Consider the following 12,847-nt stretch of genomic DNA (forward strand, 5'->3'; position numbering starts at 1 on the left):
CTATGGATGAATTAGGCTGTTTTCAGTCATCTGTTTTGTCGATAAATGAAAGCTGGCACAACAAAATCCAAGTCTGCTTTGCTGGTAAAAAAATCACATTTAAATAAAAGCATGACATACTTTTCTTCTTATTGATCTTTGCTTCCAAAGCTTCATTCACATTTAAGGACCATTCATTGTAAGACTCTGCTCGAAGCTTCAATGCATTCATCATCGGATAGAGGTCATCCAGAGTGTATCTATACCTGGATACAGAGCACAAACAGCTTTGACACCGGTGACTGTGGAGAAAGGTGTTTTATCCTCAACATTCAAAGACCTAAATTAGAGATGCCATTGAGTAAACACTAGGTGCAGGCTGGGAAGATGGCTCAATGAATAAAGCACTTTCCATGAAAGCAATACCCAAAACCCATGTGTGGGGGTTTGACTAGGAATTCACCCCCCATAAGCCCATATATTTGATGCTTGATCATTAAGGAGTGGAAATAGTTGACAGGTATTAGGATTTGGAAGAAGTGTGTCACTGGGGTTGGGGTTTGGGGTTTCAAATGTTCAGGCCAGGCCCAGTAATCTCTCTTCCTGCTACCTCTGGATTCAGATGTAGAATTCTAAATTACCATGCCTGCCTGGGGCTACCATGTTCCCTGCCAAGAGGATAATGGACTAAAGAGTTACCATGGCCATGGTCACTTCACAGACTCAGGTACCATGTAAAAGCAGTGCTGATACAGATGCAGACAGGAGACTCCCTGGAAGCTAATGGGTCCACCAGATTGGCGTATAGCCAAGAACCGGGAAAACTTACCTTAAACAAGGTGCAAGGCCAGAGACAACACCTGAAGCTGTTCTCTGACTCCACAAGCACACATGAATGTGATCTCTCTCACACACACATGCACGACTATACACATATGCACATGTACACACAAAGAGAAATAAACAATTCCATGCTTTCCCAAAGGAAAAAAAATGAAAATTTATCCTTCCTACTTACCGCAGGTTATACTTATAAGGGGGGCAGGAACACAATTGTTTCACATGATGTAAGCAAACAAGCAGGCCAGGTTTACAAGAGCAGGAGATGGCAGACATGAAGCATGTTGTCTTGCATTGTAAACACTGCCGTTCATCATCTGGCAACAGTTCAAAATCCATTCTTTCTGAGTCAATTACTCCCTAAAATTAAATCTATATTAGAGGCTTCGAAAGAATAATACAATCTAAAAGACCATGACAAGCATGCACAGAATTTTTTAAAGCCTTAGTTAAAATCCATAAGCACCATTTAAAACTAAATGGATTACAAAATAACAATAGCCTAGCATGTTAATCCACTTGTCCAGCGGGAATCCCTCCTTGGGTAAAGGTAAGGTCCCATGTCTAACCATTATGATCTAAGCGTAAACAAAAACAATGCTGAATTAATACTGTTGAGGTTAGCAACCTATCTTACTCCAAATTTACTTTACTGAAGTTTGAACATAGAGAAGAGCAAAAGAAAGACATATGCAGCCGGGCGGTGGTGGCGCACGCCTTTAATCCCAGCACTCGGGAGGCAGAGGCAGGCGGATCTCTGAGTTCGAGGCCAGCCTGGTCTACAAGAGCTAGCTCCAGGACAGGCTCTAGAAACTACAGGGAAACCCTGTCTCGAAAAACCAAAAAAAAAAAAAAAAAAAAAGAAAAAAAGAAAGACATATGCTTTCTATCACAGAAAATATAAAAAGCAGCTGGCGATGCAACTCAGAGCACTTGCCTACAATGCACAAAGCCCTGGATTTGATTTAGCATCTTCCTCAACAGAGAAGCTGAAGATGACACACATGGCTCCTGCAGAATACAGAGTTCCTGGCTCACAAGGACTGCAGCTCTGGCTCTGCAGGAGGTCTGATGCCCTCTTCTGACCCCACCACACACTTTAAAACTAAAAAAAGGGTTTAAAAAAATTAATACTACAAACCAAGATGGCTGTAGTAGGAACAGACAGAAAGCTACCTGAACATATCATTGAATAAGTTAGAAAATGTATAATTCAGGAGATAAAGTCCCATTGAGAAAATATTTTAAAGTCCCAAAGTAAACATTTCAACTATAGTGCATCCTATCTGATCTCAAAAGGCCCTTCTAATAGATATCTTTTGTCCCTTGAAGCCAAACTTCTACTGTCTTTTCTCATCTACATCAAAACTCAACCTTGAATGACAATTCTGGTTAACTCATTAGACTTCTTTGTTTTACTTTAACATTGTAACTATTCCTGACAATTACTGCTAAGTCAGCAAAGACGAAGTATGAAACACTAACGGATGCATTTGTCATTTTAATCATAATTATTGAAAAGTCCTTCCTTGGTCTGGAGAGTTGAGACTGAAGGATACCAAAGACCAACTTTGTATTTTAGATGAAACTGGAAATCATGTAGTTTATAAATTCCACAACTTGGGAAAAAGTTCACAAAGTTGCAGAAATTAGCTACCATTATTTTTTATGTAATATTTTAAAGAATTTTCTACCTATGTATCTTAATTACATCCGCCCCCTAATACAATGCTCTCCCAAACATCCTTTTCCCAGTTTTGTCTCCATTTTTTTTGTTTGTTTGTGTTTAGTAACTCAGTAAGTCCAATTAAGTGCTGCCCACAGGTACATGAGTGTGGGGTCATTCACTGGAGAATCGACAACCTCCCACAGGTACATTGCCTAAGAAAAATCACTCTCCGTCCCGGAGTAGCTATCAACAGTTACCAGCTCTTTAGCTTGAGGTAGTTCCTATTACACATCAGGCTGGAATTTTGGTCTTAGCCAGTTCTTCTGCAGGTAATCACTAGCTATCATTACTGATGTAGACCTCAGTAATCCACTAGGCATTGCTTTCTCCAACTATAAATTATCAGGGGACAGTAGATAGCCTACTGGTCCATAATGGGCTCCCAATAGAGAATATTTAGTGGCATATAAAAGAAAATGATTGTATATGTGGTTGATTCAAAAGAATCCATTTTTAAAAATCTATTAAATCAAAACTGTAACAGGAAAATGCAAATGAACAAAGAGGTAAGGAGTGTAGCTCACTTGGTAGAGTGTTTGCCTTATATACTCCAAGCCCTGAGGTTGATTTCAGCATTGAATAAAACTGAGTATGGTACCATATACCTATAACTCTAATATTGGGAAAGTAGAGTCAGGATAATCAGAAAGAAGTTCAAAGTCATTCTTGACTACATAGACAGTTAAAGCCAGACTGGGCTCTATGTGACCTTGTCTTGGAAGACTCACACCAGTTATTACTTATTTCAAAGGTTTTAGAAAATTAGAGGGTTAGAAAGAGCTCAATGTTAACTGTACGAACCTTAAAAAGGGCCCAGTACCTATGCTACTGAGCTTAGAACTGCCTGTAACTTCAGTTCCAAGCTATTGGACATCCTGTTCTGGCCTGCGTGGGCACTGACCTCACATGCACAAAACTCTACACACACAGACATATACACATATGCTGGTAATTAAAAATAAAATTTAAATCATAAAAGAAAATTACAGTAGTAAAGACCATTTATATTAGCAATAGGTTAGATTAATAGGTTTAAAACCAAGGTACCAAGGCAATTCAACAGAGAAAATAAAAACTAAGACACTGTGAAGAGACAACTGGACATCCATATGCAAAAATAAATAAAAACCCAAAACACTTTAAACCTGTATTTTAAAAATAACAAAAATTAAATAAAATGGTCCAGCAGCCATGAAAATTTAAAAGTTTCTAGAGAAAATCCTTGTGACTTTGGCTTTGAATTATACAAAATATCTTAAGGATACATAATAAAATATAATAAAAAAAGAGGCAAGCTTGTAATCTAGCACTTGAAAAGTGGAAGCAGGAAGATCAAGGCCCACATACCATCCTGGGATACAGGAGACACTAGTATAGCAAAGAAAGGGAGCGATAAACAGAGACAGACACAAACACAGACAGAGACAAGGGAGCAGCGCTACTGTAATAATATAATTTTATAATTAAATCAGACAAACCATTTGAAGGTACTTTACACAAATGATGATACAAGGGATAAAACAGTAAATACATATTAAAACAAAATATTACTACATGTCAATTAGAAATGCAAGGAAAAGCTTCTTAAAATCATAGTAAAGTACAAGAACTTTAGTAAGTCAGAGACAAGGGACTGGATTTCCAAAAAGCTTACCAATTTACGCACAGTTTCCCTTAAAGCTTTTTCATCCTCAATCATAATAGCCATGTCTTTCTGAACAGTTGATGCAACTACAACATCTAATACATCAGCTTTGGAAGCCATTTTGCATATCATCTCATCGTGGGAAAAGACACAATAACGGTGTAGCAAGCGGTAATGCTCCACACACTGGCGGCCCAATGGTAGCTGTGTCACAAGCAGAGGAAATTGGACATAGTCACTTTTTTAATTTCCAAAAACTTTTGATTTACTATATCATATTACCAAATAATGTAATCTAGGTCAAAACACCTACCCCCATTAACCCTAACCAGACTCAGATTCCCAAAGCCCTGGGCCTATTATTTTTGTGCTCTAAAGATATGGCACATTGGGTAACTTAAGTTGAAAACTGGTTAAGAAAAAAAATGACAATGTACTGACAATGAGTTATTGTGAGTAATGTGGAGTCTAATGGGAAATATTTGTATATTTCCTAAAACAACTGTGCCGAACTCCTAGGCTTCCTTTACTCCAGTGGACAACTAATACTCAAAAACTGTATGGTGGGGGGGCTGGAGAGATGGCTCAGAGGTTACGAGCATTGCCTGCTCTTCCAAAGGTCCTGAGTTCAATTCCCAGCTCACAACCATCTGTAATGAGGTTTGGTGCCCTCTTCTCATCTGCAGACATACACACAGACAGAATATTGTATGTAAAATAAATAAATATTTAAAAAAAAAAAAAAACACCTGTATGGTGGAAAGTAAGGAAAGAACTAATGCTATTTTTCAAGAGAAGCACTAGATGGTGGCACATGCCTAAATTCCAGCTCTTGTAGGCTAAAAGCAGGAAGATCTGTAATTCTAGGCCATCCTCAACTATACAGATTTTTAAGAGACCTTGTCTCAAAACATTAGAAAGCTACAAGTCACTAAATTTTATCACACACCTTGTTACATAAAATTTCAACTCTGCAATGAACTGAAATAAACATGTCATTGAATTTTTGCATTGTGGATAATTAGGCCAATTCTACTAATATTTGTTACTAGTCTGTAATCTCTAACAAACTTCAGGTTTGTTAAGTCCTTAGACTGCTCTTCAGAGTCCTGCTACAAGTTAAAAAGTTCCATAGAACCTGAGGTAGGAGAATAGTTTGCAACAAATAGCTCAGGGTTAGGCTTGGTAACACTGGAAAACAAAACTAAACCATTGCTTTATCAACAAAAAGTTGATTTAAATCTTGTACAACTTAAAAAAGCTTCAGTTCCTAGCAACCATGTCAGACTAGTCACAATCGTCTGTAAACATAATGCCTTTTCTGGCCTCTACTGGTCCAAGTACATGCCTGTGCATGTGTATGTGCAGAAAAACAAACACATACACACTTTAAAAAACAGAGAAAGGGGTCTTGCTACAAAAGAAATGTAATGTCAACTAAAATAAGCAATGTGATACAGGTCTGAATGCCATGCAAGGTGTTACAAAGTACTTTATCTCATTGCAGACTGGAAAAGAACTTGCATAGTAACCAGATGAGCAGCAAAGTATACAAGACAATTTTCAAAACATTATATACCATTTCCACAGGAAAACTGTAGATTTGAGAAAGCTCAAATTTGTAATACATACCCAATCAACAGTGCAGAAGTTAACAGCCTCAGCAAAATTAAAACCTTGGTTGAAACCACTGTGATAGGCTCTTGGAAATGTGATTACAAACTCCCCAGCACATTGATTTGTTCGATAAACCTACAGAGACAGGAATGAGAGATTTTTTAAGGTTTGACAGTAACATTCTCAAAGTCAATTTAGACATGCACTATTAAATGACTCACCAGACAAACAGGACAGGACAAACAAACATCTGTACATATATACCTTCTATCAATTAAAACTGAGGAGAAAAAAGTTACTGTGGTACAATCACCTAACTTCTGGCACAAGCTAGAGTGTATACCACAATAACTGCACTAGTTAGTCTGAACAGAAGATAGGGCTCACACCAAGTAAGGCCCCATCTAAGAGATAAGATGCATCATCCCTTACAGATACAATCAGGGACGTCCTAAGGTTCAGCAAGAGTGAATGAAGCCAAGAGAAGCAGATGCTTGTGAACTGGAAGTTGGTCTGGACTGCATAGCAGGTTCCAGACCAGGAAGAATAACTAATCCATTTATTATCCTAGGCCCTGAATCCAGCTCCTATATTTGATTCCAATTCTGACAAATGGGAAAAATCCAACAAGAAACATACTAAAATTAAGACTTGATAGGTGTTTCATACATTAAATCATTATTCTCTAAATTATTGTCCATGAATACATACTTAATGAGCCTCATATTAAAATCCTAAAACATCATGCCTGATGGTCCCTGAGGCACAACACCCAAATGCAGGCATACACATACACCCACAGATGTTTAACAGGAGGGAGGGTGATTAGCAGTAGAAAACAGCCAATTCTGGCTGAGAAGTGGAACCAGGACAGTGTGTACATCTAGTAAATCAAGACCCTAGGTTCAGTTCCCAGCACCACCATTAATATAGTCCTACCAAGTGTGACACTTTGGTTAATCATTCAAAAATAAGATTATGAGATTAAGTAAGATTCATTGTTCCCTCTTCTTTATGGAGTGCTGGGAATTAAATCCAGGGCCTGAGCTTATAAGATTTCCACTGAAGAAAATTCCAACCCAAATTATTCTTTTTTTTTTTTTTTTTTTTTTTTTTTTTTTTTTTTTGGTTTTTCGAGACAGGGTTTCTCTGTGGCTTTGGAGCCTGTCCTGGAACTAGCTCTTGTAGACCAGGCTGGTCTCGAACTCACAGAGATCCGCCTGCCTCTGCCTCCCGAGTGCTGGGATTAAAGGCGTGCGCCACCACCGCCCGGCTCCCAAATTATTCTTTTAGGTAGAAACAAGACAGCAAGACTTGGAAACTGGGTGGGATTCAGTTCCCACCACCCATGTGGCAGCTCACAACCACCTGTAAGTTGTGTTTGAGGGGATCTGATATCTCTTCTGACCTTCAGATTCCTCATGTGTATGGAGCACATAAAAACAGTCATACAAACAAAACACATACAAACCAAATTTATCAATTATTTTTAAAAAATTTTAAAACTGGAGTTTTGATCTAACTGTAACAGAAGCTAACCATTTTCTTAATAAACTATTTTGTATTTGTAAGTAACTATTTTTTATTTTGTATTTGTAAGTAACTATTTTTTACATTTTTGTTGACTGAAGCTATAAACAAAATTTATAGTACAGAAACCATTAGTGGTAATGGCTATACAACCTAAAACTATGCGGAATTGTACACTGAAAAGTACTGCGCTCATTTACAAAGCAAGTCTTTTCGATATCTATATATTAACTACAATAAGTTTATGTTTTCTTAGTACCTGAGCCATTGGATTAGTGCTATACAGCATTAAAAAGCACCTTATCTTAACAAATTATATTATAAAAACACTAACTTTTTAAAAAGAAAAGAAGAAAAAGAGTAATAGAGAAGTAGGGAATAAGTGGAATAGCAGGAGGGTTAAATCACAACATACAGGCACTTCATGAGTCATCAGAGTATTGGGGTTCATGATGGTCACCAGCTGGTGGAGGAGATCTGGCTGGGACACAAAGAGCTCTGGAGCTAGTTTCTTCATTACATTTTCTAGCTGCTCTGCAGCATATCCTGGAACTCCATACCAGGTTTTTGGCTCACCCCTAGAAACAGAATATAAAAGTCAATCTATTTATAATACCAACACACACAAAGTTAAGCAATTCACATTTTTCTAAGCTTGTTCTGTAAGAGTGAGCTACAAACGAATGTCTAAATCAAAGACATTAACATTAGAAATGTAGTGGATGGTATGTAGTGCATTTTCCCTTCAAGTATAAAATAGGAGACTTTGCATCTGAGGTCAGCATCATCCCAGATCCCACTTGACAAAATGCAGACATCTAGAGTTTCTAATATAAAGAATCACATTTGCTAGAGAATACATGTTTTCCACAACTTCCTTCATCAACTGAGAAAGATGGCAGCCTTCCAGTTTCCTTTTCCCTTGCCCATTCTGCTGGAAAAGGATTAAATCAAATAAAAATAAGGCAATTAGCATTTCTAAAGAGTTCTTATTCTTCAAAGCACTTTAAATTGTCAACCAATTAATCTGTGCCATTCCTGTGAGGTCTGATAAACATCATCTTCCTGTAACATCTGGGGCAATCGCCTAAGAAAGCAGAACCACGTTGCATATTCATATGCCAGTGCAGCACTCTCTCTCTTGTGGTACATCCTCAAAGAGAGTGGGCTATGGATTTTAAAATATTTTAGTACTTCGAAGTATAAGAAATAGGGGAGATGGAAACAAATGTAGAGAAAAATGGCTTTTAGGTGAAAAGTTTAAACAGTAAAGTTCAAAAGTCTGCAGGGATTACAGAGGTCTAAGTATTATATTTCAGACTTAAGCACAACAAAAGGAAACTGATAGTCCCAAAGAAATATATGGGTTACCATGAGATTTCCTGTACCAATAAAAGCTACATGGTGCTTTAACTTGTTAGTGAAGTTCAGATAAAAACTATACTATTCCTAGAAACATCCTATACTTGATATAACTTGATAGTAAACCTAATCTAATAGAAGCTAAATTAAAAAGAACCCATTACCTTCAGACACAGGCAACTCATACCTGAAAAAGAGAAATTTCCTATTCAGCTAACACACTGCTCATAAGCTCCATATAAAATTTCTCACCAGTGAAGGTAGTTGATTGAATAGCTCCAGTGGTCTTCAATATGCCAACAGAAGGAAGAAAAGCACATGCCCACATACAACCAAGGGAGCTTCATGCCACATATGTCAGCAGTAATATGGGCAAGGACAGACTGCTCCATCACTGGCATATTGTTCAAATTCCAGCCACTGTCAAGATACTCCTAAAATGAGCCAGAAAAAAAGGGGATAAAGTTATATTTGTACCATGCTAACTCTTTAGAAATGTTTATTTTTTCCTTTCTTATTTTCTTATATTTATTATATTGGTATGGTATACATGTATGCAATTAAACAAACAAACAAACAAAACAACCCCCTCCCAAAAAGCCAGATCAAACCAAACAGAAACAGCAATAGAGCTCCTTTGAAATAAAATAAAGGGCTTAAAGTCAAAGTAGGATGACCTCTAACTCTATATGGTATCTGGTTGGGACCTTAAATAAGTGGACTTGAATTTTACAGACACACACACACACACACAAAACTGCCCTTGTTTTGTTTTAGGATATAGGAGAACTGAGCATGAAATTCAAAACATGAAGGAAGACATGAGTTCAAAACGAGGCAAACTAATCTACCTCATTAGCGAGGAGTTGGGATAGTGTAATAGTGACTGTCCTGGAAGAGGGAAGTGAGGAGATGAAAAGCAGGGAGGGAGCATCACACTAGTATATCTGATTTTCCAGGTCTAGGGCTGGTTACCCATGTGTTCAAGAGTTCAGTCTGTGAAGACTAATCAAGCTGGACACATGATTATATACTTCTCCGTGTGTATGTAAAATATAAAATGAACACCACACATATGCATACACATTTTAAATCTGACTGCCCACAGAATAAATATAAAAATTATTTGGCCATAGGAGTCCACTACAATGGAAACTTATAAACATTAATGTTAAATAAGGACTCAATTCCTCAGGTTGTTTTTTTTTTTTCTTTTTTTCTTTTTTAGGTTTTTCGAGACAGGGTTTCTCTGCAGCTTTTTTAGAGCCTGTCCTGGAACTAGCTCTTGTAGACCAGGCTGGCCTCAAACTCACAGAGATCCGCCTGCCTCTGCCTCCCGAGTGCTGGAATGAAAGGCGTGCACCACCACCCGGCTCAGGTTGTTTTTTTTTAAAGAACTCAGGGTCAGACCCTGAAGGAAAGGTGGTAATAATGTTCCGTCATCACCATTCTGTAGCACATAATCAGGACTAGGATTTTGAGAACCTAGTTTTTCTTGAATTATTTAAAAATCCAGTAATTAAGACTGTACTGAGAGTAATTATAAATACTTAAGCTGACAAAACAGAATTTCAACATATACTTCCCGAGACACTCGCAGGGACTTTCAACTGTCACACTGAGGATGTCCACTACAGTGTTCCGCCCTTTAGATCACGGTTGTGCTTTAGATGTAGAGCTACACCTCACACTTCAAGTTCCCACAGTCAGAGCCTACCTCTTCCTCAGGAGAAACCTTGACTTTCCCATCTCGTACAGGAAAGCCACTGCCAAACTCCTTTGAAGCGATATCAGCTCCATACTCCACAGTGACATCTTCTTCAATAGTGCTTACCAGTCGCCAAAACTCCTTCTCCACCAGCTCAGTAGGAACCATCTGGAAGCATGAGGAAATTCAAAGAATAATTTTTCCGTTCATTGACAATGAATAATTGTTAATGACTGGCTAAGAGATGGGAATCACAGGATAACATGCTAGGGAAAAAAATCTGTCCATAATTTCCCACAGGTGACTCAAGAAATTCAGGCAACAACTGTTTTCTAAAATAAATTTTATAATTAAGAACTGTTGAGTATTGATTAAGAATTCATGTTACCAACTAATTTGGGCTCATACAGGCTCAGAGACTGAAAGAAATACCAGGGAGCCTGCATGGGAACAACTTAGGCCTTCTTCATATGTTAGAGTTGTGTAACAGGGTTTTATTGTTAAGATCACTAACACTAAAAGCAGGGGCTGTCTCTGACTCTGTTGCCTGCTCTTGACAACAAGAGCTATTTCTCCTACCAGACTGCCACATCCAGCCCTAATAGAAGTACCTAGTCTTACTGCAACTAGGCTAGATGATATCCATGGGAGACTCGCCCATATCTAAAGAGAAACAGGAGGAGTGGGGGTAGGTAGATGGGAGGGGAGGCTAGAGAAGAAACTTTGGTTGCGATCTAAACACAAACAAATAAACATGGGGTTGGAGAGATGGCTCAGCAGTTAAGAGCACTGACTTTTCTTCCAGAAGACCCCCAGGGTTCAATTCCCAGCACCCACATGGCAGCTGACAACTGTCTGTAACTACAAGATCAGATAAACATGAAGACAAAACACCAGTACACATAAAATAAAAATTAAATTATTTAAAAAAAAACCATGAAATTTAAAAAAAAAAAATTCATGTTACTTGATCACAAACCCAACCACAACTACAAAGAGAGGCCTTCAAGGAAAGGAAAAGGACCTATTTTGTTTTGTTTTTTTGTTCTCTTTTTTAATAATCTGAAATAAACTTGTTTTGAGAAATTTAACACCCAACTTTTTTTTTAGCACATTATTTGACTAAACCTGGCTAAAAGTAATACAGACAACAAACATGAATTAAAAAATGCAGCTGGAGAGAAATTCTAGTGATCAAGAAGAGTACTTGTTGCTCTCGCAGATTCTGGTTTGATTCTCAGCACCCACCATCTATAACTCTAGATCCAGAGGATCCAATGCCCTCTTCTCACCTCCATAGGCACCAAGCATACAGATGTTGTACACATTCATGCACTCAAGCAAATCACTCCCACATCAATAAATAAATAAATAAGCCTAAAAAGATTGTAATACAATAAGAAATTGCAGAATATAAATAAACAAAAAATCATTGCCTCAGCACATCCAACAACATAATAAAGCTATCAGAGTGTCAAGGAACTATTCTTAGTAGAGGCAAAGAACTTATATGTCTGAACCTTAGAGTCTTCAAGCTTGTAGGTAAAATAAAATCCAGTAACATAGTAAAAGCCAGTCAACATGACTATTATGCAAATATATAGGAAAATATTAATGCATAAGGAGTCAAAATAAAACTTCAACCTGGACAGTGGTGGTGCACACCTTTAATCTCAGTACTTGAGAGGCAGAGGCAGGCTAATCTCTGGGAATTCAATGCCAATCTGATTTACAAAATGAGTTCCAAGGCGGCCAGAGCCACACTCAGAGGAATCCCTGGCTCAAAAAGAAAAAAAAAAAAAAAGGAAAAAGGAAAGGAAGTTTCCTTCTGTTCAATGGCTGCCAAAGTGCAATTTATTCATATTCTTGTGGCTTCAATGAATGGAGCTTTTCTTTCAACAGTAGTAATAGAGTTGCAGAGAAGCTGTCTACAGTATCTCCATTAACTCTTTTTTCTTCATTATCTAACTCAGGTGTGGGAGTACCCCCCTTTAATCCAGCATTTGGGAGGCAGAGAGAGGCACATGGATTCAAGAGTTCAAGGCTGGCTTGATCCACACAGGGAATTCCAAACTAGCTCAGGCTACATAATTGAGACTCAATCCCAGAAAAGTAACATAAAATAAATTTTAAATCACAGCTTAGTGGGGCTGGAGAGATTGCTCAGCAGTTAAGAAAACTGGCTGTTCTAGAGGATCCAAGTTCAATTCCCAACACCCACATGGCAGCTTACAACTGTCTGTAAAACTTCAAGATCTGACACCCTCACACAGAGATACATGTACACCAATGCACACAAAATCAAAACAAATACATTTTAAAAAATATCACAACTTATTAAGATGTCTTGACACATGGTGCCAAACCTAGTGACTTGTGTTCAATCCCTAGAACACACATAGGAGAAACAACGTCCACAAGTAGTCTTTGATTCCCA

General features: G+C 37.9%; 1 protein-coding gene across 3 annotated transcripts in view; it reads right to left on the reverse strand.

Annotated features, from left to right (window-relative positions):
- The window catches only part of Kdm5b (lysine demethylase 5B), a 68,093-nt gene that overhangs the window by 18,856 nt on the left and 36,390 nt on the right, over positions 1-12,847 (reverse strand). For all 3 annotated transcript variants that reach the window (XM_038348851.1, XM_038348852.1, XM_038348853.1), the window contains exons 10-16: positions 10,420-10,578; positions 8,955-9,136; positions 7,756-7,918; positions 5,826-5,945; positions 4,203-4,397; positions 998-1,179; positions 121-245 (exon numbers count right to left, since the gene is read on the reverse strand). In XM_038348851.1, coding sequence (XP_038204779.1) covers positions 121-245; positions 998-1,179; positions 4,203-4,397; positions 5,826-5,945; positions 7,756-7,918; positions 8,955-9,136; positions 10,420-10,578 — 1,126 coding nt within the window. The remainder of the gene's footprint in view (positions 1-120; positions 246-997; positions 1,180-4,202; positions 4,398-5,825; positions 5,946-7,755; positions 7,919-8,954; positions 9,137-10,419; positions 10,579-12,847) is intronic.

This window comes from Arvicola amphibius, chromosome 12 (genome assembly GCF_903992535.2).
Source record: "Arvicola amphibius chromosome 12, mArvAmp1.2, whole genome shotgun sequence".
NCBI classification, from domain to species: Eukaryota; Metazoa; Chordata; class Mammalia; order Rodentia; family Cricetidae; genus Arvicola; species Arvicola amphibius.